Below are 25,236 nucleotides of genomic sequence, written 5' to 3'. Positions count from 1 at the left end.
TTGGCAAAAAGAAGAAAACCTTTCGATAACGACGACTTTTTCCAGCTAGTTTCCCTCTTCCCTTAAGCTGGCGCGTTACACGAGTTACCTCGCTCCTCCTCGTGTCCGGTTTACTTGCGTGCATTTACCTGTTGCTATATGTATACGTATACCTGGCTGCGTGTCGTTGCCTTGGCCTTTGCGATTCCTAGAACGATCCATTGATTTGCAATCTCTTCGATCTAAACTGATGGTCCACTTGAAAAACGCCCAGTAATATTGCCGTGAAATTTTAACCTCTGCCCCCTTGCCCCTCATATACCTGCTCCTCGATTCCTCAATTACGTTTTACAACAATAGTACCACTGTCAAATACCCCCATTCTCATTAAACTCGCACTTTCCCATGAAATCATCCTCCTATTGTGTTATTACCCCTCTGAAATTAACGGAGAACCGTTGCTGGACACTGACCAGATATTTATTTTCAAAAGGAAATAAAGGAACGCGATAAAGCAATATCTATATAGGCGTTGTGCGAACTCGCCCGGTGATATTGTTCTCTGCCACTGCTATATACATATATATACACATACGCGTCTATATAAATTACTCACGTTGCACGCAGCACACGATCTGTATATTTACACTCCAATAATATACAACAGGATTAAATAACCTACATCGAATTTCAAAGAAGAGGATTAATCGGTATTTTTTTGGTGCAGATAAGCAATTCGATTGGCCTTTTAATATTCTTTGTACGAGCAAATTAGCTGGCTTGTAAAATTAGGCTGGATAATAATGGCGACGAATGACAATGAGAGTGCAAAGTGGAAAGGGAAAAAGGATGGGAAAATAAAGAGAGGCAGAGCGGCAACGGTCCAAATGTCCGGCAGATGTACATTTGCGAGCAGTACTCTGGCTGCGTGGCGCGGCGGCGACGCGGCGTGCCGAAGCCAAGCAAGCAGAGAAAGCTTTATTATGGGAGCTATATACGCCTTGTACATGGGCGTATATATATATATATATATACACGTAGACTATATTGGCTACGGAGTGTTTACTCTCTCGGTCGGGGGGCCCCCGGGCCGGGCCGTGCAGCCTTTCTTGCAGCCCACGTTTTTCTTACCCCGTCTTCCTCGGAGACCCGGCCGAGAGATCTCCAATAAGAAAGAATCATCTTGAAAATGTCACACGCTGTGCACCGTGACGTCATCCTTCACGGCACTCCCACCTTTTCCCCATTTCTTCTGCACCGCGAGCGCGAACAAAGGTGAAAGATACGCGTGACCATGTTCCGATTTTATTGGCAATAACTATAGTATTCATGGCGTGCATCGTATCGTACACACGCTTGCTATAGTGCTGCACCAGCAGCACATTTGCCTCTCAGGCTTGCATTTATCATTGGTCTGCACCAATACCAGCAAATCACGCGATTCCTACCAAATCGATGCCAGACACGACAATCGTCTAGACCTTATCCATAATATTTTCGAGTCCCATAGAGAACCGTTGCTCTAGCTGCAAATTCTATATACATTTATAGATGCTTTTGTCATTCAGTCTTCGGGAATGGAACGAGTGCGTTATTCTCTATCTCTTATTTTATTGCGGACCATTTTTTGCGAGGGAAAGTCAGAGAGTACTGCAGGGAAGGCCTGAGAAAAATATGGCAAGTTTTCGTTGCTTTTCTCAAGACGCAGTATATTGTATGGCTATATATCTGAAAAGGTCAAAAGAGACGAGTTAATTATTTATCGCGAGTTTGGATTGGAGATTAATTTATTATCGATGCACCCGCTGAGTGCCCATCAGTGCTGATCCCGCAAGATTAATATAAACCGTTTTTTTTTTGTTTGTTCAAATAGCTGGCGTATTTTTTATCCTCTTCGTGCGACCCTTGATTTGGATTAATGACGAATGCATGGTAATTCTGATAATTCGTCGCTTTAATACTGATAACCTCGCATCGATTGGTCCATCTGTTTAATGCAACGGTTGTGAAAAATATAGTATACGATATTATTTGAAAATTTGTTTACAATGTGCTTCTTAATATTTATGTTGTTTGAAAAACCGTCGTGGTCAGCTTTGTGATTTTTGGGCTCAGAAAAATCGGTGTTCGAATCTGTAAAGCAGAACGACTGACATCTGACTTGTGTCCATGCAATTAGGGGATGCCACGGTATTTCTCCCGACATACGGGCAGATGAGGGTTTTCAGTTGGATGGGGGTGTTTTCAACCCTTAAAAGATTCTCATGCTGCTAAATATAACAGGCTAATGGGAGCCAGTTTTCGTCATGGTGGCCACACGCTATCTGTACATTATATGTAATAATGCAAAGGTATCAGTTTGGAACATGCGGGCTCTTTGTACGAGATTCCTTCTCGTCAAATACGATATAACGTCTAATTGAGGAATACAACTCGCCCACGACTCACCTTACTCGTCATTCGACTCTCAAATACATTTATTTCCTTTTCCATTTCAAATCGCGTTTATTTTTAACCCTCAAACCAGTAAATACAGTTTGAATTTTGCCAATCTTATTCCTCCTCTCGAAATATTTCTATTTATAGAATTTTGAGGAAGAAATTTTTTACTAAATTTTTCTTTTTATCGCGAGTACACACTCGTTTTATTCTATATAAGTAAGCTTCCAAAGACAATTTTACGAGTCGAGGCACGGATTGAGTAAATATATGAATAAAAGGGAGAGTTGGGCCTTCGTAAGTATTACAATATAGGTAGACTATTGGGTTGAACGAAAATTCTACTGATATAAACTTAACGAAAATATAAACTCGGCAATAGCAATGAGACGAACGATTCATGTTGTAGCATTCATGCATGCCTTTGACTCCTTAATATTAATTCATTAGTATATATGCTGATTATTGTAATATATTTGCTTCTGTTGGAAAAATTCGCAATAAATGTATCGTGTTTTGACCTATTATAAGCGCGTGCGTCAGTTTTGCATCTATATTTACAGCGCCCGTGATATCGGATGAAAAAAATCTACTGATAGGAACAATTTTTGTCACGTTCTATCTACAATTTGTTGATCAACAATTTGTTTTGCTGATTGAAGCTAATTCGAGATACGAGAAGGAGGTCGTAAGAGCGGAATAAAAGCTGTAGTTATATCAGTCGACAAGTTGGAGCAAGTCGGAAAAGTGTAGTGAAAAAATAAATTGGCAAACTGGGTGCTATAAGATATAATTTAGAGAGAAGGGGGGATGAACAGTACAAGATGGTGAATGAGTCAAGTTTTTAGGGTAGTCTTATAGAGGGAATAGGGGTTGACGAGGGAAACTGTCGACCAATCAGAAATGGCTTAGGGAAGGGCGACTACGATAAAGCGTTCGAAAAGCGCGGGTTCCGTTGGTAAGTATAGCGTGCTGTAAGCCGCGTTTGGAACTGGACGGACGCCGTTGCCAAGTTTTCTCCGTACGACTGTGGTGGGGATGAATGGGTTAGCAGCGACATCGAGGAGAGCCCTGATTGGTCGCGCGCCGGTGCCGCCTTTCCAGTCTACACGCTCGTCTCTCTTCGGAATCTGCTCGTCGTTTCCTTCGTTAGTCAAGATTCGGGCGCCGTGCGAGCCACATCTCTCTGAAAAAGTTCAGCCAGGAGTCGACACGAGAGCTTTCGTTTTTCACGCGAGAGCACACGAGACACTCAACGAATTGTTCTTTTTTTTGTTTGTTTTTAACCGAACCACAACAGTGTCATGTTTTAACGACGCGCTCGCTCAGCTAAATTCTAACTTAAATAGAGTCTAGATTTCATTGTAATTTTTAATTTAACGGTGAGAACGATCGGTTTTATTTTGGAGATCCGAGCCCATCGCTCTTTGACACGGATGTGCCACCAATGTAAACCGAGAGTCTACGACGGAGTGTCAGTTTTTGTGTTCTGAAGTTATTTTGCGCTTCGCTTGACGCTGCTTAGTCTTTGCTCGAAAAGAGAGATTGACCAGCGAGGAGAGACCTGCGAAGCTGGCAGAGAGAGAGAGAGAGAGAGAGAGAGAGACAGACAGACAGACAGACAGACAGTCCAGTCATAGTCCTGTGTATTTTTATTGTGCAAAACTGAAGGAACATGTCGACAGCCGTAATGAGCACCCCAATGTTCGAGTGTAACGAGCTTATCTTTAAGGTAAGCAATCTTCCATTCCGTTGAAACTAGTTTGTTCGCGAATCAAGCAGATTCCATCGGAATTAACAAATGCTCGATACAAGTATGAACTGTGCGTGTATGTGCGTGCGTAAGTGTGTGTGTGTGTGTGTGTGTGTGTGTGTGAGAGTAAGACCGAGTGAGAGAGGAGAACGGGGTAGAAACTTGGAGAAAGAAAAAAAAGCAATAACGATAACGCCATCCAATCATGTAAATAAACCCTGTCGTAAGGACTCTGACAATATTGCCTTTGATTTGTTTCCTCGTTGAATATATATGTATTTAATCGTGATCTTTCCCGGATCTTCGTTTCCTCCCATAATTTACGACTGTCCAAGGACAGTATGGACAAATGCTCGGTACGTTTGGAAATTTTCGAATGACAACAAATATGGCTGCTCTCGCACGTGGCTTTTAGAGCTGCGACTAACTTTTTACATGATTGCCAATGCGATTCCTCTCGATGGCTGGTCGTGGCAATAGCGCTGGTGCATGATGGTACCATGCAACGCTATTAGCGTATTAGTGTTGGTGTTCTCTACGGTTACTCTCTTCACGGTCTGCTACATTACCTAACTAATAAGAGATAGGCAACAACAGAGGTTATGATGCCAGCTATGATTAATTCTACAGCGATTGCTTCGCTCTAATCTGAATAACTCCAGGTGCCTCAAGGCCAATGGATTTTTCACAACTTTTAATCACATCTAATTGTTTCTATAATATTCTACCTCGATTTCAGTCACGGCAATAAATATTTCTTTCCTCTACCGTAGCTTTCATATCAATTCCACGTATTTTTCAACGATCGCTCTGGTTCTTCGTAGCTTCTCATGATTTTAATTTTAACGTGACAGTCGATGGTTTCTAATTGACACAATGTAATGTAGAGGGAGCTGTCGTTTCTCTCATCCCATTTCAAACGTTGTTTGTGAGAATGCATTCGTATGAACCAACAGTTGGTGAGTAACTCTGCGCGCGTTTTTCCGTCTTTACTCGAATCTTCTACGCAACCGGACGAAAGAACATTTTTGCATCGATCGTTATATACTAGAAATTTGTATAAAAGAGAAAGGGAGTTTTGCGCCGATACGAATCGAGCAGATTATCGGCCGACTCGGAAACGGTCGCAACCTTTAGAGCTCTGGCTCGAGTTTCCAAGTGAACAGAGCGGAAATAATCGGACAAATTAAAACACTTGTTTCTTGCTCCGAACGAACAATCGCAAAGTCACGATTCAAGATTTTCTGGAAATTTTTCAATTTTGATCAATTGCACAGACTTTATCTGTTTATCTGATATTTTTAACGATATTACGACAGAAATGTCCAATCATTATCGTCGCCTTTGATTAATTTTTTCCCCAGATAAACCTCTAGCACGAATCAATTACCATCGTGTAATCTACGTATTTCAGGTTCTTTTGAATATTTCAAGAAATTCTATCGCATCCAATTATATTTGTTTTCTCTCCACTTTGTTTGTTCTTTCTGAGAAATCTTTTCTGTCTCATTGGGTTATTCTATCTTTTTTTCCAGTAGCTTCCCTCCTACTCGTCTTTTCGTTTATTTATGTATGCTGTGCAACTTGTACATTCATAAACCGAATACACACGAGAGTATCGTTGCGTTTGTGCGATCGTACGATATCCTGTATAAATCTTTGTAGCTTAGCAGTGTTGGTAGTAGTAGTACAGCTCACTTGTCATTTCCCGTCACATTATTATTCACTACGTCTACATAGTACTACACCTCGCACGTCTGTGTAAATAAAAAAAAGCTTGCAGCTGATAAACAATTTTTGTATCCCCCATCCTCGAGCCTCCACCATTGTTCCAGCGATCCTTCGACATTCTCTCTATTATTTTTTCTTTTGCTTGTTTTTTTAACCACACTCGTTTACAACTTTCCTCGGCAGTTTCTCCTGGCGATTTCGAAACTCGTTCGATTAAAGTACTTTCGACTTTCGTGACCGAGGACAAACTTCTACATTGCCTGAAATTCAATGCTAAAGACTGTATAAGCGAACGGTATCGATAGATGACAACTTGACTCGCTGATAAATGAAAGAAGAAGAGAGAAAATATGCAAAAAATATCCATGCGATTCTTTCGTGCTTTTTATAACATAGAGTTTTCAGGCTTGCTGTGCAAACCGAGGAAAAACTTGCGCGTTATCTGAAGCTCGACGCTAAAAACGAGATAAAGGAAGGGTATCGTTAGATAGCTTGGACTATGTGATAAATGAAAGTAAGGAAAAAAATGTGCAAAATTTTCAAGCGATTTTCTCGTGGCTCGTGCAGAGTTTTAAGGTTTCGGTGGGACGTTGCGTGGGTCACGACGAAAAATGCTGCTATAGTGGTAGTAAAAAAAGAGAGAGAGAGAAAAGAGTCGACCGGCGAAGGATCGTTCCTATCTGGATTTTTCTGAAAGAGGAAACCTCTGGGCGAGCAACGCGCGTTCAGAGCTCTGCAGCAGCGGCAACAAAAAGCGGCTCGGTAAATGCAAGAAGCCGCAAGGGGCGTAGGAACCTGTTGCTTAAGGTTTATAGGGTTTTAGGGGGGACGAGGGGGGCGGGGGAATAGGATCGAGTGGGGAAAGACCGAGTGAGAGAGAGAGAGATAAAGAGGTCTTTGTGCGATGCAGAGCTATGGCCCCTTTTGTATGGGGCGCCCCTTTGCCTTTTAAGCTCTCGCGAAAATTTCCCATATTCCTGAAAAGAAGGCAGTTCTCGCGTGAATGGACCAGCATCCGTACAACTACTACTACTCCGAGGACTCCGCCGTGCACCTTGCTTTTTTGCCTTCTATTCGCCGAAAAAAAAAAATCACGCATCGCTAACCTGCACTCTGCTCTTTGCTCTCTAACACACAACCACCAAAAACTTTGATTTATTGCCAATTTCCCCAGATTTCGTTGTCCGTCGTTCCAAAAGTGCAATTATCTCGACAAATTTTAGTAATACCACTTTCGGCATTACGCTTTTTCCATGCTGAAGCTTGGGCAGGTGTGATACAACAATAGCCCCTTGCCGAACGATTCCATTTGTCGAGAATCCTAAAGGAGATTTTTCTTTCCTGTAGTTTTTTTTTTTTTTTTTTTTTTTTCGTAACTGAAATTGTATGGTTTCACAGTGGCATTATTGTTAAAGATTTTTTCACTTGGGGGTTCATGAGATGGAATTCGTACCTGTTTTAAGGCAATTAACCAAACTCTGTCAACTCTATTCGCTCTCTCCAACTAGTCGATTTTTATTTTGCTGCACGTTTGACGGATTGTTGGTATACACAATCAAGCTATCGTTCGCTCAATGACATATTCATGCAGGTTCCGATGAACTTGGCCTTTGCGACACAAAAAGAATCGTGATTCACTCATTTCAATTTTTCATTCGGCCAATTGCCTGAGCTCTCCGTGACGAGCCTCGCAACGCCCGCGCCGACGCGACGTCAACAAGATTTCACTCTTTTATTTCTTTTTTTTTTTTTATTTCTGTCAGCAAGAAAAGTCCCCTTGTGTGATTCTTATATCACCGGATATTACGGAACTTACTTCCAAGTATACTGTAAACTTTTTTCATTCTCTTTATCGATAGCTCCTCTAGAAAAATATACTTGCACGTTTTTCACCCTGCTTATAGTAGAGTCGTGAAAATCTTTTTAGAGATTTCTCAAAAGCCATAAAATTATTCACGGTTTTATCAGATTTAAATCTTCGACTTGCTGCTTTTTTTTAATCAACAATTATCTTTTGGACTGTACAATGCCAGTCATTAATCTTACGGCTCGTTTTATTTGAGTGTACCGAATCATAAGTTACCATCGCACAGTTGGTAATTTATATCCATTTTTTGTACTATTCCTGAAGGAGACTCGAGTTTTAAATAGACGACGATGCACAAAAACGTATATTAATTAGGAAGCAGCGACTAGAATATTTATGCTGAATGTATTGTCAACGAGTGTACGTAATATATCGTTTTATTTATTTTCCTCTTTTCCGAGCTGATTTTTTGGCTCGGGCAGCGTTATTTGTCCTTTGCTCGACACTTGGTGTCACCCTCGAGAGAAACGCTTATTATTAATATTGACACGATCCTCCTTGGCTTGGCTGAAAATTGATAATATATTATTCACTCCGGGTTATTATATAATTGAATTTAACGTAAAGAGGGAAAAAGACGGGCTGGAGGATTCTGTCGTGGTGAGAATGGAAACGTGGCAGAGTGGCTAAACGAAGAGAAGCGAGCGATTGCTTGGGAAGAAGAGAAAGAGACGTTGTTTTGCTAATAAGTTTGGTCGTGGTCGTTCGTCGTAGGTCATCGCTTGTGGCTTAGAGGGGGAAAAAGCGAGAGTGAAACACGCTACGCGTTGGACAAAGGAATAATAAAAGTGTAGAGAGAGAATTTGAAGCTTGCTCGCTCGTTCGCGAGTCGACCGGTGCGCGAGCGAGCGCGCGCGCGCGCGCACGGTCTATTGGAAGGCTTTGTGTTCGCTCGTATCGCGGTGCTGCTCGCTCGAACACGCAAGAAAGTGGTCGCGTCGCGGTAACGCAGCAGCGCGGCGCACCAGAGTCTGAATCATACGAATACATGCGTCGTTGTGCCCGCTGTAGCACCGTACTTTACGACCAGCCAACTTGTACATTTACATATTTTAACAGTTTTACTCCTCCATTCCACTCTCAAAGACGTATCTTCCTCTCATTTACGCACGGAGCAAACTTCCCTACGGCATTTATCCAATATGATGATTCCCGACAAATAATTCACTTAACCTTTCCACTCTCCGTAATTCGCGTGCCACCGCAAAAGTAAATAGAAGAAATCGTAAATCTAGCAAAGGAAAAAACCGTTCCTCGGCTCGACGCGTTCTTTCGATCGTTGTTGACTAAACGTATAGCGATGCGTCGCGTTTAGCCAAACAGCGTTGTTGCTGCCTGCATCTCGCAGAACGTCAGAGACTTTTCATTCTTCTCTGTCTACCGGTGGAAATACACGAATATAACGGTAAGATCGATAGAGAGCAAGGAAGGAAAAAACGGCGCCAATGTTTGCCGGCCAATCTCTTCTTCGTTTCTCCTTAGTCGCGCCTTTTCCTCCAGCGCCAAACGCGTAATTGATCCTGAATCACGCTCTACTCCTGACTAATATTGCTGCATATTTTTCATAAGTAAGGAATTCGCTGGTTTCTTCGCGATCAAACATATAATCTTATGAATGGAATCTGCGAATTGTTTGCAATTATTCAAGCTTGGGGGGGGGGGGGAAGAGTTGTCGTGGCATGCGCAGTTTTTTTTTTTCTATATTTTAATACTCGATAAAAGCAGCGCGGTAGCCTTGAGAAAATGGAAAAGCACTGTAGTATCTATTTCGAGGCTTCTAGTAAACCAATGCGAATATACGGAGCTTCTTTATGCTTTCTTTATGCGCAGTAAACTCGTCCAAACGACGTTCGGATTTCAGTCATCCGATTGTTCCTATAAAACTATAATATTTCCAGAAATTTCTTTTACCATGTACGCATAATATAATATATTTTGTGGTACGATTATTAAGCAAAAATTGCTTATTTGTGATATTTTCGTGGAATACAAATACACGGATGGAGAGAGTATAAATTTTTATACGATTTTCATAAGATATTTGAAAACATTCGTGTAGGGTATTATAATATTTTTTGAAGAATATTCGATTAGATATTGAGGAAGCAGCGTATAGTGTAAGAGAGAGAGAGCCACTGTTGCTTCTGGAGTAGCACCGGCTATATACTTGGAAGAAGGAGGGCGACACGCTCTTTTGCGCCGGAAAACGAAACATCGCATATATTTTTGTCGCTCTTTTCTCTTTCTTCCCTGATGATGACGTATCCGAAATCGGCCAACGAGAAATACATTGTGCGAAATATCGTGCCGTCACTTTACAAGCATTTTTATGTCCGATGAATGACGCGGCTGGTGTTTGAATCAGCGCTGATTAACGATGAAGAATCTGGCTTTATTCGACGCGTTCTTTTAGAAAACGAAAGTTGCTCCGACGAAACAGTCATCGGGTCGCGAACTTTCAGTTTCTTCTTTTATTAAGAAACTCGTGAAATTTACGTTTCTATTTTCTCGCGGATATGAAATATTCATGGAGGTTGGATAATGTTTTTTGAAAAGTATACATTTGGTATTGTAACGATCGTTGAATTTTGGGGAAACGAAATGGAGAGTCTCGAACGAACGGCTGGAAGAAAGTTTTCGGTTACGTAAGAAGACGGAGCGTTTCCGTTTAATCGAAGAAGGAATTGAAGGCTTTCTCACGAAAAAGAAACGTGTGGGACTACGGAAGTTTTTCCACGCATGGATATTCGATAATTAATGCCTCGAAGGGTCAAGTGCTTCCAAGTCCAAGTCCGGTTGTGGGGGCAGCTTGGCGCAACACTGAACAAAGCCAAGGTTGCTTCTATACTGCGTTTCTTGGCTTGGCTCCTCGAGAGGAAGGGAGAAGAGGGGACCGAGTATACAAAGAGAGAGAGAGAGAGAGAGAGAGAGGTGGGGGGGGGGGGGAGAATAAAAAAAGAAAAAGTTGTTGTGGTGCGACACGCTCTTCTGGAAAGCGAAACGTCCGTTGGCTCCTTCGGTCGTATACTTGAAGTACGGTAGAACGCTGGAGAGTGCGTGCGTGCGTGCGTGCGTACGTACGTACGTGCAACATTGGTCGAGAGAGCGAGAAACTTGGCGCCGGACGTCGCTCATAATTTATTGATCCCAATCGGCAACTATATACTCGATAGACCAACACAACAAATTCTAACCTGTTCGTTCCCCCATGCTATACTCCTTCCTGCCAACTTTGAAAGGTCGATTAAAACAAGCAGGTCCATTGATAAATATTCCGCAAGATTTCTAATTAGCTTGTCGAGAAGTCAGCCTCTTAAAGCATGCAAACATCGCGTAATTACGGTAATGGAAGCAATGGAATTGTTTTCTCGAGATTTTTCTTCCATTATCTCTGATCCGGGGTTTCATCGCAAGATGTGCAAACGATAAGAAATTCAACTACCGCGCCAAAATCTCAGTCGATCGTTGGATACGTGTATATATATGTGTGTGTGTTTGCGCGTGTGCGTGATTTCAAAATCTAACACCATTATTTCGCGTCTGTTTATTTAATCGATTATATATTTCCATAAGGTGAGAAATCCTGTTGACTGAGAATTAACAAGTTGACTCGCATGGTTTCACCCCGAAAGCAAAGGTTAATCTCGACGAACGTTTGGATATCGAAGGACGAGCCGCGTCGGTTCGCAAATTGGCTCAATGTGTCTCGTGACGGTGCAGTATTTGAACCCTGAATTGCACAGCCCATTGGACCAATTTAGTGATTTATTTCAAACGCACCGATAAAAGCCTCGTGTATCGTACTTATTTTCTCCCGTTCAATCAGCATAAAAGTATCGCTTTAATTATAACGATCATTTCATACGTGTTTTTCTCCCTTTTACACCAATAACCTCTTTTCCAAGGGTCGTAAAATTAGCGCACAGCCTCATCTGCTCTACAACGGTTCGCGCGCGTGTGTACCATTTATTAAAAACTCGGCGAGATTTGCGCTAGGTTTCGAAGAATTTTCAAGGTTTTGCTTCGTGCTTTGATTTATTTATGAAGAACAGGGTTGGCGTCAAATAACGTTTTCAAAGCTGGACGAGCAGTTGATTAGAATAATTAAGAGCCGGTATACTTAGTCTCGGTTACGCAAGAATTAGCGCGTGCAACATCGTTTCACTTTAATAGGCGCCACGTACTACTCGAGTATTTCTTGCCCCTCTGCTTTTCCGCATAGTACATTCAATTTCCCCTTTAACCTCTCACGTATCATCAAATATACCAGCTTCTCCTCGATTCCTTATCTTCTCACACTCTACGGCAATTTTATTGCTCCCAATTACTCGCAGCAGCTTTTGCACTTGTTCATTCTTTCTTATCCTTGATCGTAGCCTGCTACTCGAAGAGTTAATATAATTCCTCGGGAGTGACACAATTTCTCTCAACTACTATTCTTCTACCAATCTCTTTCTCTTTTATATCGATAGATTCTCCCTTTCTACGTGCTTAACTCCTTGCTTTCCTCTCCGTAAAACGTATTCGAAACGATCGAGCGCCAGGACGAGAAGATTTTCCCGCCAAAATATTGTTGATTCGTGTGGGAAGAGAGGTGCGATGGTCACCGTCGACCTTTCATTCAATTTTATTCACTGGCAGATTAAATCATTCCGTCGTCATTCGATGTAACGACCTGTCGCTCGGCAAAACATCCATTGAAAACGCCTACGCACACTTTGACGTCAGCTGCTGCGAGTACTATATTTTACCTTGGCTCTCTTCGCGCCTTCTCACTGATTGCTCCATTGCTTTCTCAACGATTTGTTTATTAATCTATAAAGCGTCCCACGAAAATTATTCTCCGGTAAATAAGCTTGCTGTATCCCATCCCTCCTCATCCACGATAAGTCTCTCGCCACCACTCGCATTGTGTCAGAATTTCTCATATAGTTATATAAATCCGAAAATAATCTTACCCCCTGTTGGTTTAACAATAGTTTATTAAATCAATCGCAGAGCTGTGGCTGCAATTGGTAGGTGATGAGGCAACTAATTAATAACAGTAACAACTGCATAATTATTGATCGCATCGCTTGATCGTTAACATTTTCAACAGAAGGATCTCTTTCTTGTACATTTCGCAGAGAAAGACTGTAGGATGGGATAGATGGAATAATAAACTACTCCTACGTACTTCTAATGTTAATACAGTGACTATCGTAGCTCGCTATGTTTATTCTCCCAATTAACGCTCTCAGATTTCTTTCCCTACGAATCTCCCGCTTACGTAGTAGACGCCTCAGCGTGTGATGCAATCGAAGAAAACATTTCCGAGAAGAGTATCACCTTCGAAAATCGTTGATCCAGCATGAAAACTGACTCACCCATTTCTGTAAAGACCGCTGCTACTTTTTTTTATTTTTGTCACTCGCGTGACGCAGCATTGATAATTTATTCCACGAGTCGCAGGGAGGGAGGTGAATATAGTTATTATTTCCAGCTACTGGGTTTTAACGATATTTACATTAGATAAAAGCTACAATTACTGCCGGTAAGGCGAGTCGAGTCGAGTCGAGTCGAGTCGAGTCGACCATCGACGATTATTCCGTTGAATGATAAAAAGGTGACGAGAGGAGTCTCTGATGGTGATCGAATAACGATTCGTTGAACTCGACAATGTGCCTCGTAGCAAATGCCTCCTCCCTCTATCGCACGAATCGTGTACAGTGAAGGAGAGACGTGCGTAGCGTGCTCCAGAGTCTAGCTTGGGTGTGCGCGTGACGTCATCGAAAAATCATACGAAGAAAGAAAGAGTTTCGGACATTCTCTATTTTCGTAGATCCATATCCGGGTAGTGCGAGAGCTGATTGCTATTTAGGTGAATCGCTTTCACGCGTTCCCTTTAGTCCCGTCGAGATCGTTTATTCGTTTAAACGCCACACGGTCGTTCAACGTCACTTACAGCCCAATCAAAAGAGTCTAGTGAAAAAAGACGACGTGATTGCGGTTCATCGGCTCTTTCAGCGGCCCTTCCCCAGTCTCTCCCTCTCCCCCCCCCCCCCCCTCTCTCTCTCTCCACGGACAAACGACAGTGCGTCGCTTTCTCAAGAACAACGAGGACCAACGCAATTATCGACTCTATTTCCTGCCGAAAGGATTCTTCTCTCTTTTCGATCGTTATTATGCACAAACATAACCTGTAAAGCGTCGCGGTTAACGAGCTGAGAGGAAAGAATGGTGTTTTCGCGCGGGAATTGTACCAACTTGCTCTCACACACACACACACTTACATAGGCATGCTGGGCGTTCGCAGCAAGCGCAATACCACCGGCGTCTCTCGCTCTCCGTTGATAAAAGCGAGCAGAACGGTAGAGAGACGCCAGCGCTAATTGCGCGGGGACACGAAAGCTGCGACGCGCACGCGCGATCGGTCCAGTCCGAAGCAGCCTGGACCTGCGCGAGCGAGGAAACGAGCCAATAACAAACAACTCGAGATCCGAGGAGCAGAGTGGGGCAAGAGTCTCCAAAGACGCAGGCTCGAGCACGTGTTCGTGGAAATTTCCAGACCCACGTGAAATTTTCGATTGCTCATATTTACTACTTTTGCAATCTAATTCAAACAATACACTAACTCTCATTAAAATTACTCTTCTCCTTCGTGTGCTCCGGGAAAATATTTTTCTCAAAATTTATCAGATTCTTACGTAAGCGAGGAGCGCTGAATGTGTGCAGAATAATCCGTAATTTCCGTGAAAGTATTAACTCGCTATTGAATGAAACGTAATGGGTGGGAATGACATATTCGCGTCAGCGACTCTTGGCCATAATAGCGATAGCGGTAATCATGGTTATGTGGGGAGAAACTACACGTGATTCCGGGAAATGGGACATACGCAACGCTTCGATAATGCCCTTTCGTGCGTAACTGCGAGTATGTAACAATGCGCCAGAATTTGATACCTCGCTCGATCCAAACAAGATCGTTTTGTTCGCTCGGCAAAACGATTATACTTTCAGTTATATTTATATATTCGAAAGAAAGCAAATAACTGAGATTAGCGGCTGATTTCGAGGAAAAACAATAAGAACGCAAGAGAGTTTCACTCTGTTTCGCCAACTCGGCAAACTTTCCACTCTTAATCGATTCTTAAATGATTTTCAGTATTGATTTGATTGGAAAACGTATATATATATATATAGGAGTTTGGATTTATGTGTTCTTTTTTTTCGTTAGGGTAATTCTATATATTTTATTTTTTCTACCTGCTTCTTCCCTAGCTATATATATATATATATATATATTACCACTTAACGGTTCGTACCCTCCATTGTTTCGAAAGGATCTTGCTTAGCTGACCGAGAGGCAAACCGTATCAGATCCATCCGAGTCTCGAGACCTTAAGAAATTCCTAGCGCTTGTGTTGTGGAGTTTGGACCACTGACTGAAATTTCTACCTGCCAACAACTTTCGCTTCTTCTTTTTTTCTTTCGTTTCGGCCATTTTATACCTGATCCTCCGACCTTCCACGCCTATTTTCAGCGTTTCGTATACGGACGCTCCTGATCGAGACCTATCTAGCTGCGAATAGACGCAACTATACCAAGCACCAATCAGCTCGAGTTTCATAGATAGGTAAACTGTGACCTTTGCCGAGGAGATGCTCTGGCAAAGCGATTTTCTTTCTGCCTCGGTCGTATAGTCGCAGGCCGCAGCCCATCCAGTCCCGTTTAGCTTTTGTTTCAGACCTTTAAGCCTCGCTCGTTCCACCATCGAACGCGAGTGAGTAGAGCACCTTATCGTCCAGGCAGATCTCGTTACATTTCAGAGCGGATTACTCGGCGCGACGACAGTCCACTGGGTTCTATTGCACAATGAACAATAGTTAACAATCATCCATTTGAGAGAAAATAAAGCACATTTTTTCCGGTGACTATCGATACCCAAGCATTTTCCCTTTATCTCTGCTCGAAAGAGCTCATTGGCTCGCAGTACTTTTTTAACTGCACGACATTGCGCAAAGCAAATCGTTTGCTAATCTCTGCCAAGTTTACGTTTTCGGTCGAAGCTGCTTCTGTAACGGTCGTTGCTGAAATTACGTCAACAAGTCGGGCGTATAGCACGCGTTATCAGCGAACGAATGATGAAATTGTTAAAATTACGCGAGACTCGATATGATTGGCGCGGTAAAATTTCGTAACCGTATCCAGCGATAAGTTTGTTTTTTCCTTAAGCCAACGGACGATAGAAACGTTAGGAATAAGAGATTATTTGGGAAGCTAGTGGATATTGAGAATATTTAAGAGAGGAGTGGCGATATATGGTACGCATTGTAGTAACGACGTTCCAATTTTTGATTTGCAGAATTCAGCCTCGTCCAAGGGCAAGGATTCTTCGGCGAGCAACAACAGTGGGAGTAACGGTGGAAATGGTGGCAATGGTAACGGTCACACGCCATTAAGGCGCAGCTACACCTCGTTGGTGACCACTCTGATCGAACAGCATCGCAAGCTGGACCGTAGTGTAAGTGAACCAACCTCTCGCTACAAGACTGAGCTGTGCAGACCGTTCGAGGAAAGCGGCGCCTGCAAGTACGGCGACAAATGTCAATTCGCTCACGGATACAGCGAGTTGCGCAATCTGGCGCGACATCCGAAATACAAGACCGAGCTCTGCCGCACCTTCCACACGATCGGCTTCTGCCCGTACGGACCGCGTTGCCACTTCATCCACAATTTCGAGGAGGCTCGCATCCACAACCAGAAAGTGAGCGCCCAGCTTGGCTCCACCCAGCCCAACATAATGGGCCTGAATCCGCTGTTGAGCGCAGCGGCGGCGGCCGCAGCGGCGGCAGTAGCCAACAACACCGTCAACAACCACAACAGCAACGTCAGCGTGAACCTGCTGGAACAGATAGCGGCCTCGCCGCAGATAGCAGCAGCCGCGGCGGCAGCAGCGGCTAGCCCCACGCTCATCAGGGCCAACTCCCTCAGCCTGGCTACTGGAAACGCAGCACCGCAGGCTTACAACCCGTCGCCGTTGCTGAGGACGAGCTCTTTGAGCTTGGCGAACAGTCAACAGCATCATCATCACCACCACCATCATCACCAGCAGCAGCAGCAGCAGCAACATCATCATCATCAGCATCATCCGCACCATCATCCGCACCATCAGACAGCTGCCATCTCCGTCATCGGAGCAACTCGACCCAAACCCTTGAATCTAAGTCCCACGTTCTCGCTGGGCAGCACGGGGGACTCGGTCTCACCGTCCTCCAGCCTCAGCCAATCGCCCACCAATTCCATGGCCAGTTTCTTCAGCGACGACTGCAATCAGGCCAATCTGCCCACGACTCCGTTCACCTTCGGCCAGGACTTCGGCCTCCTGGCAACCAGACAGAGTCCCAGTCCCAGAAACAACGGTCTCTGCAGCAGTCCAATCGGATCGGACGAGCTCGCTCCGAGGACACCGTCGCCCCTCTCGCCCAACTCCGACAGGCTGCCAGTCTTCAATAGGATCAGCAGCACCATCGGCGACTTTGAACACCTCAAGATCTAAGCTTCCGCTTCTCATGGCGGCCTGCGGCTTGGCGAGTGGGAGGCGGATCGGAGAGAGTCGCGAGCACACTCGCGCTTCGATGGCAAGAATTTTCTTTCCATCTCTCCCTGGTGCTGTGTGTGCTCCAAGTCTTTCCGCCACCTCCAGCTTTCGCCTCGAGTGACGAGATAAACATGGTGCTAATCATTCGATCCAGTTGCTCGATGATTTCGATCCGACTATACGAGAGACGCGTGATAGTCGTAGAAAAGACATTTAACAAACAGAACGAGCCGTTCATCGGCGAGTGGGCAGACCATCCCCGTTGGTCCACCCACCGATCAATCTCTTTTACCATGAATTTTACTCGTTTCAATTGCATTTTTCCCTTTTCACACATACACATACTAAGAAACGGACGGAGATACATCGTCCCTCTCTTATTTAAGCGTTTTCACTTAGAGCACGCAGTAAGCTTCTTACTCTCGTTCTTATACTATAAGATATTTTTTCTAATCTCTCCTCTCTATCTATCCTTTTCTCAGCCTACGTACCTCTTCTCTCTCTCTCTCTCTCTCTCTCTCTCTTTTTGTTACTCTTTTCTTCCTGCTTCCCCTCACCTTTTAATTATCATGATTAACCATCGCTAATAATAATAATGATAGTTATAATGTTACGTTATTATCGCTATTGATGTATCATTAATTTAATCGCCGGTGAGTACAGTTGTGATCGACTGCGCTGCCTGCCAGGACCGATATCTTTCTTTTTATACGTAGACTTACGTTTGTTAGTGGTGGAGCATGAGAGAGAGAGAGAGAGAGAGAGAGAGAGAGAGAGAGAGAGAATGAGTTGTCAGAGGCGAAAGAAAGCCCGGTTAGTCGCGGGACAACAGGACGGATCGGGTCGATACGGGACGAGGGACGACCGGAGGTACCAGAGCAGAAAAGAGCGCCAATCCGAATCGTTCCAAACCGTTGGCTGAAAACCTTCCAAATCGTGTTTATAATTAACGTTTCTATGATCTCCTTCGGACTGGTCGCTCGATCGTGTCGTTACTACCACGTCACTCTCGTCCCGTAACGCGTTTGTTCATCCCGCGTGACAATCCGGGGCAGGTGAAATATTGCAATATTCCAAAACGCTAGTTTTTCTTTTCGATGCCTTGTTTAGGATGACGACGAGCGTCTTATTATGAATGAAAGATCGTCGAATGGGATATGAAAGGTAATAACGAGCGTTAGAGTTTAAGTGGTCGAGAATCAGATTAAGAGGGTACGTCGCGTCGGTGCGAGCGAACGAGCGAGCGAGCGAGCGAGCGAGGGGAGCTTTAAATTAATCAGGAGTTACGGGCTCCATTGAAACTTTAATCGAAACTCCAATTGTCTTCCATTTGTTAGAACGAATAAGATTCAAAGTGTGTGATTTCTTTACGAGCGACTCCTCGGAGTGTGTGGGTGTCTGCGTGTGTGTGTGTGAGAGAGAGAGAGAGAGAGAGAGAGAGAGAGAGAGAGAGGAGGGGTGATGTATGTAGAGATTAGGATAACGAGGGGAAAGCTACCAGGAGGGTGGTACGATTTGCAAGTGCCAACGTGGGTATGAATGTACACGTATGTATGTGTGTGTGTGTGTGTGTGTGCACGCGCGCGTGATTGCGACGAGAGAGTTTGCGTGTGATGATGGGGATCGTGTTTGGTGTGTGCGTGTAAAAATTTTGAGAGGTGCGCGTCTTAAAAAGTAGATAGAGAGTTATGTATAAAATATGATAGACGCGAGGTAAACAAAGGAGGTTCTCTGTTTTCTATTGAATCGTCGACGAGAAAATTCGGAATGCATCGATTTCCGAACTGAATTGTGATGGAGGGAGGCTGAGATTGGCCGATCGACGCTCGCCCTCCGCCATCTTCGCGTTCACTTTCGCGCTCGCCATCTCCTTTTGAGCCCCCGGGAGCCATCGACACCCGGCTCCTCCTTTCAACCATGAGAAAAGGATGGCACGCGGCTCCGATACGGATTTTCTATAACGGCCGACAACAGTCAGATAGAAAGTTTGTCATCAGTTTCGCGCATTACTTTATTCTTCTTTCCCGTAAAACGAAAAATGTGATATGTAACTATTGCAATAGAAATATTTACTATTATTAAAAATATTCTATTATAACGCGAGAGAATAATCGGAATCGTATAAATGAGCTTGATGATGATGATGAGGTGATGGCGGAGGTGTAGAGGGGAGGCGTGGCCGAAGGCCACAGTCGGCCGGAAGCGAGCGTGCAGCGTAGCATCGGGTGGTCCTCCTTCCCCTTCGATACGGTAACACAGAAAAACAATCTCTTTCTCTTGTTTCTTTAATTTTTCGTTATCCAAAGCCTTCTCTCACATTTTCCTTTCGCTTCTCCTATTTATCTACCCTTAAAAGTATCGCAGGTTACTTTGGAAGGAAGTTGTGTTCGCGTAGAAAAGAGAACGCTCGCTTCTACCTCAGCACCGCGTCACCTCGCGATTTAAGGATACAATAAAAGAAAGTGCCTAAATGACGTGGTTTCTGAAAAAAATCGATTACATTTTGTATATAAAAACTACACACCATACACTTCTTATTCTAAACAAGAAATGTTTTCGTTTAATTTATACTTGAGAGCAGATGTTATTATAGATTTAGTTTATTATTAATATAATTATTTTTATTAATATTAATTATTCTTTTTATTATTATTATATTATATTCTTAATATTATTATTATTATTATATTATATTATATTATTAGATTAAATATTCAGCAGTTGCGCGTCGCGCGACGCGTCAGATGCGTACATGAATTTCTCACTCATCGCGAGAAAAATGGAAAAATAGCATGGCCTTGTAATTAATCCGGTCGGTCCATCATTTTTTGTTTTCTCTTCTCTTTCGCATTAATACCCTCTTATAGAGCAGTTCTCATTGACTAAATTAATTCTACGCGTACACGTGGGAGCGCTCGTGCGCTTCTTCAAAGTCAGTCATTCTTTTTAGTTGCCATTTCACGTTTTAGCCACATTGGACGAAACGAATGAAATTTTTCTAAACACGAACACACTGGTCGAGTACTATTTCGCTTTTTCTCTGTGGAAGCACGGAAACAATCCCACCAGTCCCGGTCGCGTCACGTCGATAATCAATTTCACCGCGTGTCTCTTTTACCGCTCCGTAAACTAGCCGTTCAGCCATTCATCCTCTCCCTCGGATAAAAATATTAATAAGCATGGTTTCCATCGCCGCGCTCGCGTAGGAGCATACACACACACGAACACGTAAACATTTATGAACACGAGAACACAGTACACGCAACGCACCTGTTTATATACGCCTTATATAGAAGACAATCTATATAAATATTTAAATAGATCGATATATATGTTATATAGAGAAGAAAAAAAATATAAATATGAATATAAATACATATGCATATAGATATTATACAGTTATCGTATATATTATTTAATGACTATTTAATTATTTCTTACGGAGCTTCCGGTAACTCTATGCTTCCTGCAGCGGCAGAGAAAGTGATAATAAAATGCGCGAGACGAGCGTGGGCTGCTTTTCTGTGCTCTGTTGAAACGAACGATGGAGGAAGGGAACGGGGGCGAGTGTGGAATCGAAGAGGAGCGTAAAAACAAAATAGATCCCTAGGGGATGGGCATGTGCACGCGAGTCTGATAATGTCGAGAAGAGAGCATAGATTTATTTGTTTTTTTTTTGTTTTTTTTTTATTTTGTTTTTCTACATTCGAGGAAGAGAGCGAACTCTGCTATAACAGGCGGAGAAGTCGCTGTACCAATAGGTCTCTCGGTTGCGTGTAGACTACTCATTCATTGGGAGAAAAGAGAACGTTCGGTTTTGCAGGGAGAGAAAAATGGGGAGATAGTGAAAGTTTTATCGGTTTCTTCGCACGTGCATGCGCGCACTCCGCACCAGCGAAAAAAGGATTATGGCAGAAACGCAGGGCGTTACGGGGTAGGTGGTCCACGCCACGCGCTCGAATAAGCGACCCTTGATAGGTCGACGGGAAACTTTGAGAAAATGCCTCAGCTGCGACTCACTCGCTTACCCAGAGACCTACGTGCTCAAATTCGAATAAAAGAAAGAAAGAAAGAAGTAAAAGAGTACATTGATGAAATTACGAAGCGAAAACCTTTTGTTTCTTATCCCTAAACTTTCGTGCATCCTTTCACAGTTGGATGCCCAACTTTTAAAGTTTTATCGCGTCCTTGCGAGAACACGAGAAATGTGAAAATTCAGCAGAGAAAACGCGTCGTGTGGGACGTTTAATCCCTTGGAACGAGCGTGGTTATTCCTTCTCGTACGAACACTCTATAGTCTCTTTTAATCTTTTGATTCTCGGAACATGACGAAGGTCTCTACGCGAGCGAGGGGGTCGTGCATTTCACACCCTCCTGTTATAGACTTGACCGCTTATATAAATATATATGTAAATATATATATATATATTTATATAAATATAATATTAATGATAAATAATATACTTTACGTGTACGTCTCTTTTTTAATTTAATATATTTATTTTTTCAATCAAGTATTTATATATTTATACAATATTTTATACTGCGTTCTTCACAGATACACAAACAAACACACTATATTATATATACATATATATATATATATATAAATATATTATATGCGATACGATATAATAAGCATTACGAATGTATGCGCAAGTCGATCTCTTGGCTCTCACGGGAATTTTCTTCCCCCGACCATTACTTTGTTCAATTATGATCTTCTCTCTTCTTCCCAGCCTCTTCCTTATTAATTTTTCTTTTCCTATCCCCCATGTGTCCCCTTACCCCTCTTTCCTCTCCCGACCTCCCCCCCTCCTCCTCCTCCTTTCCCTATTGCGTCTCTTTTTTTTAGCGCAGAATGCGTGTATACTTAATTTTTACATGTGATAAGTTTGGGCGTTCTACGCCCGACGAAAAACGATAACGAAAGCAAATTTCTTCGAGGAAAGAGAAGAAGCAAGTGCCTTGTGATTGCAAGAGGAAAAATGATGAAATTTGTAGAGGAGGCGAATGAGAGCCAATTGATGGTCTAACGGAAGTCGCTTGAGATGGACGCGCGCGCGCGCTCGCCAGATGACAAAATGTTTCTTTAAATTCGATTTAGCGGAAAGCGCCAGTTTTTTTAGTTTTGCTTTCCTTTTCGTTTTTCCAATATTATGCATACGCGTTTCAGTTTAGTTTTGCCAAGCGCATTTCCGGCCTCTGGCCGATTCCACTCAGCTGAATTCTCGCGGCGCGCCTTCGAGCGACTTCGGTCTACTGTACAGTGGGACCACACAAAAGTGATACAAAAAGAGCATCCAGGTTTTCTCTTTTTAATTTGCGATGCGAGCCAGGAATGATAAAACTTGTGCCTGGAGAGGGACGAGCCTCTCTCGTCTTGGCGAGCGTGACCTGATCGTGTTTGGCGCCTTTCCGACGATTCTTTTCAAAATTGACACTTTTTTTTTAACACTTTTGTTTTGGATTATCGCTCAAGCCAAATTCGCCAGGACGCCTGCTGCTTCGTCCCTCTCCCGACGATCCTTTTTTTTGTTTCGTTTGTTAAAACAACATACACACACGCAAGTCTCATGTACCACGAAAGAAAAATGTAGTTTCATAAGTATTGCCAACAATACACTACCTATTTAATACATTTTATTATTAGAAAATAATTGAGTTATTTTTCATTTCCCTCCTCCAACCCCCTCCCCTCTCTTTCTCACCCCCCCCCCCCCCCCCCTCAATCAATGATTTTCCGTACAAGCGACCAATGCATATATATATACATACAAAAACCATTCTCTTTAACGTCCATGTATAATACTTTATTTAATTGACTGAATTGACGTCATTGCGGTTTTCTTCGAGAGAGTTTTTCTTCGGAGAGACTCGCTGGACCAGCCTTGCCACGGAGTCGATAAGATTGCCAGTGAAACGGAACTCGAAGGATAGGCAAGAAGCCGGCTTAACAACACCACGCGCCGCTTTGTAATATAACTGCATCGTGGGCTGCATTCCACCTATACACACTTTTATCGAAGCTCGCTCACTCTCGGACAGCCAGTGGAAAAAGCGAGAAATTTGACGTTGTTGGCAATAGAGTGGGTAGTGTGGTAGTGTATACAGCGCGCAACAACCACTCGAAGACAACGACAACGCACGCCTGCCTGCCTGGCCATTCATCGATGCATGCTCTCCATGGACGACGATCGAGCCTCTTTTATCTCTCTCTCTCTTTTCCTCATTTTCTTCGCTATATTTGCATTTTTTACCCTTTTCGAAATTAACCGACCAACCAAACTCTCCCGTTCGTATTGCGCAATGCGTCACCTCATAACTCCTCGAGAAACGCGTACCTATACGCTGCGTCTGACCGGGCCAACTGTAAATCACGCGTGTATCCGGCTTATCAGTATATAAAAACGCGACGTTACTCGCTGTATATCGGTGGGGAAATCAGATTGGTATTTCGCGATTATAACGAGTTTACACGGATGACGAGGACGATGCTTTCTACAATAGCGAAAGCCTGACATTTAGAATTACTTAATAAATTGTGCTTTTTATCGCTGGAATTATCTTTCGATCATTTCGTGCCTGACGGCCCTGAACGCTCCTGCTCCTGCTCTTGCTCCTGCTCAGCTGTCCCATCTAGTCTGCGAATGTCTAACTTAACCGTTGATATTTCTGAACCGCGCGCTTCGTTTACCTGCTTTTCAATGTCTCGCTGCGAAATGGACAGCAACCGCAAATCCATCCATAAAATCTTTATTATTCGCTAATGAGAGATGTCTAATATCGAGGCGTTTTGCATTTTCAATTCATAACCGTTTCTTCGTATACAGCTAGGGGAAGGCACTTTGGATGCTTCGGCCGAGCAGGGACGTAAGAGAATATTTATCTGCGTAATTAGTACAAGAGGTGTTCAATTTTTTTTCTTTTTTTTTTTTATGGAAGCTATAGTTTTTAGTCCTCCTTTTGTAATCGCACTCGGAGAAGTCTTGGAGGTAAATGAATTTTTATATTCCGACTCTGGGATGGCTGCATGAATTCAAAGCACCTCGCTCTGTATATATATATATATATAGCTGTGAGTGACGAATAGGCGAATCTAGTTTAGAATACTGCTGATTATAGCAACGGATCCGGAACGGGACCCGAGCGGAAAGTCTTTTTCTTTTCATTCCGCCATGCTATTCTATCGTAAAAAAAACTTGCTAAGGTAACTCCCGTCAAATCCAGTTTATAACGAATGCAGCCTCCGTTATTGCTCGCTTTTCCAAGCCATAATGAACTTGAAAATGCTGATTCTCGTTTGAAAATGACTGCCAGTTAGGTTTTGACAGATTTGGTACATCCGGCTTCGTTGTTCTACGTGGGCGTAAGTTGAAAGTCGAGTAGAGGCGAGCACAACTCACGGGATATCCGAAGGAACGCGGTTTTCTATTTGGATTCTCGATTGCCGTCTCATTAGCGGCAAAACCGACTGGTAGAAAGATTTAACGATCCGGAAATCAATACCCCGAGACCATTTGATATCACCAAGCTCAACCGTGCCCCCTGTCGCTGTACGTACATACGACCGGTTCATCAATGCCTATACTATATATATATATATATATGTAATACCAACGTCTTTTCCTCAACAATACCGCGTCATCGCTAAATCAATCCCTAGAAAATTGCACTTTGGAAGATTGGTTGGAGAATCTTTATTAAAATCGAGTCTCGGTGTGGAGTTTAGTTTTTTTGTTCCTTTTTTTCTTCTCAAAGTGATTTGTATGAAAATGAGAGAGAGAGAGAGAGAGAGAGAGGATGGTAGGTAGAAGACTCTCGATAGTTTGTAGGTGGATCGGTTGATTGCGAATGTCGCGTTGCGGTGAGATTTTTATTGGAGGG

General features: G+C 43.2%; 1 protein-coding gene across 1 annotated transcript; it reads left to right on the top strand.

Moving 5' to 3' along the window:
- The first annotated feature begins 3,503 nt into the window (after positions 1 to 3,503).
- LOC136773457 (mRNA decay activator protein ZFP36L2-like) lies at positions 3,504 to 23,009 on the top strand. The gene is made up of 2 exons (XM_066727152.1): positions 3,504 to 4,150; positions 16,114 to 23,009. The coding sequence occupies exons 1-2, from the start codon at positions 4,094 to 4,096 to the stop codon at positions 17,305 to 17,307; spliced, it is 1,251 nt and encodes a 416-aa protein (XP_066583249.1). The 5' UTR covers positions 3,504 to 4,093; the 3' UTR covers positions 17,308 to 23,009.
- Positions 23,010 to 25,236: the final 2,227 nt, after the last annotated feature.

Source organism: Prorops nasuta, unplaced genomic scaffold (genome assembly GCF_024137725.1).
Source record: "Prorops nasuta isolate Cenicafe-Biocafe unplaced genomic scaffold, Cenicafe_Pnas_1.2 PNAS00005, whole genome shotgun sequence".
In the NCBI taxonomy this organism is placed as follows: Eukaryota; Metazoa; Arthropoda; class Insecta; order Hymenoptera; family Bethylidae; genus Prorops; species Prorops nasuta.
The sequence above is the reverse complement of the archived record's forward strand: the minus strand, read 5'-3'. Positions and strand labels throughout refer to the sequence as shown.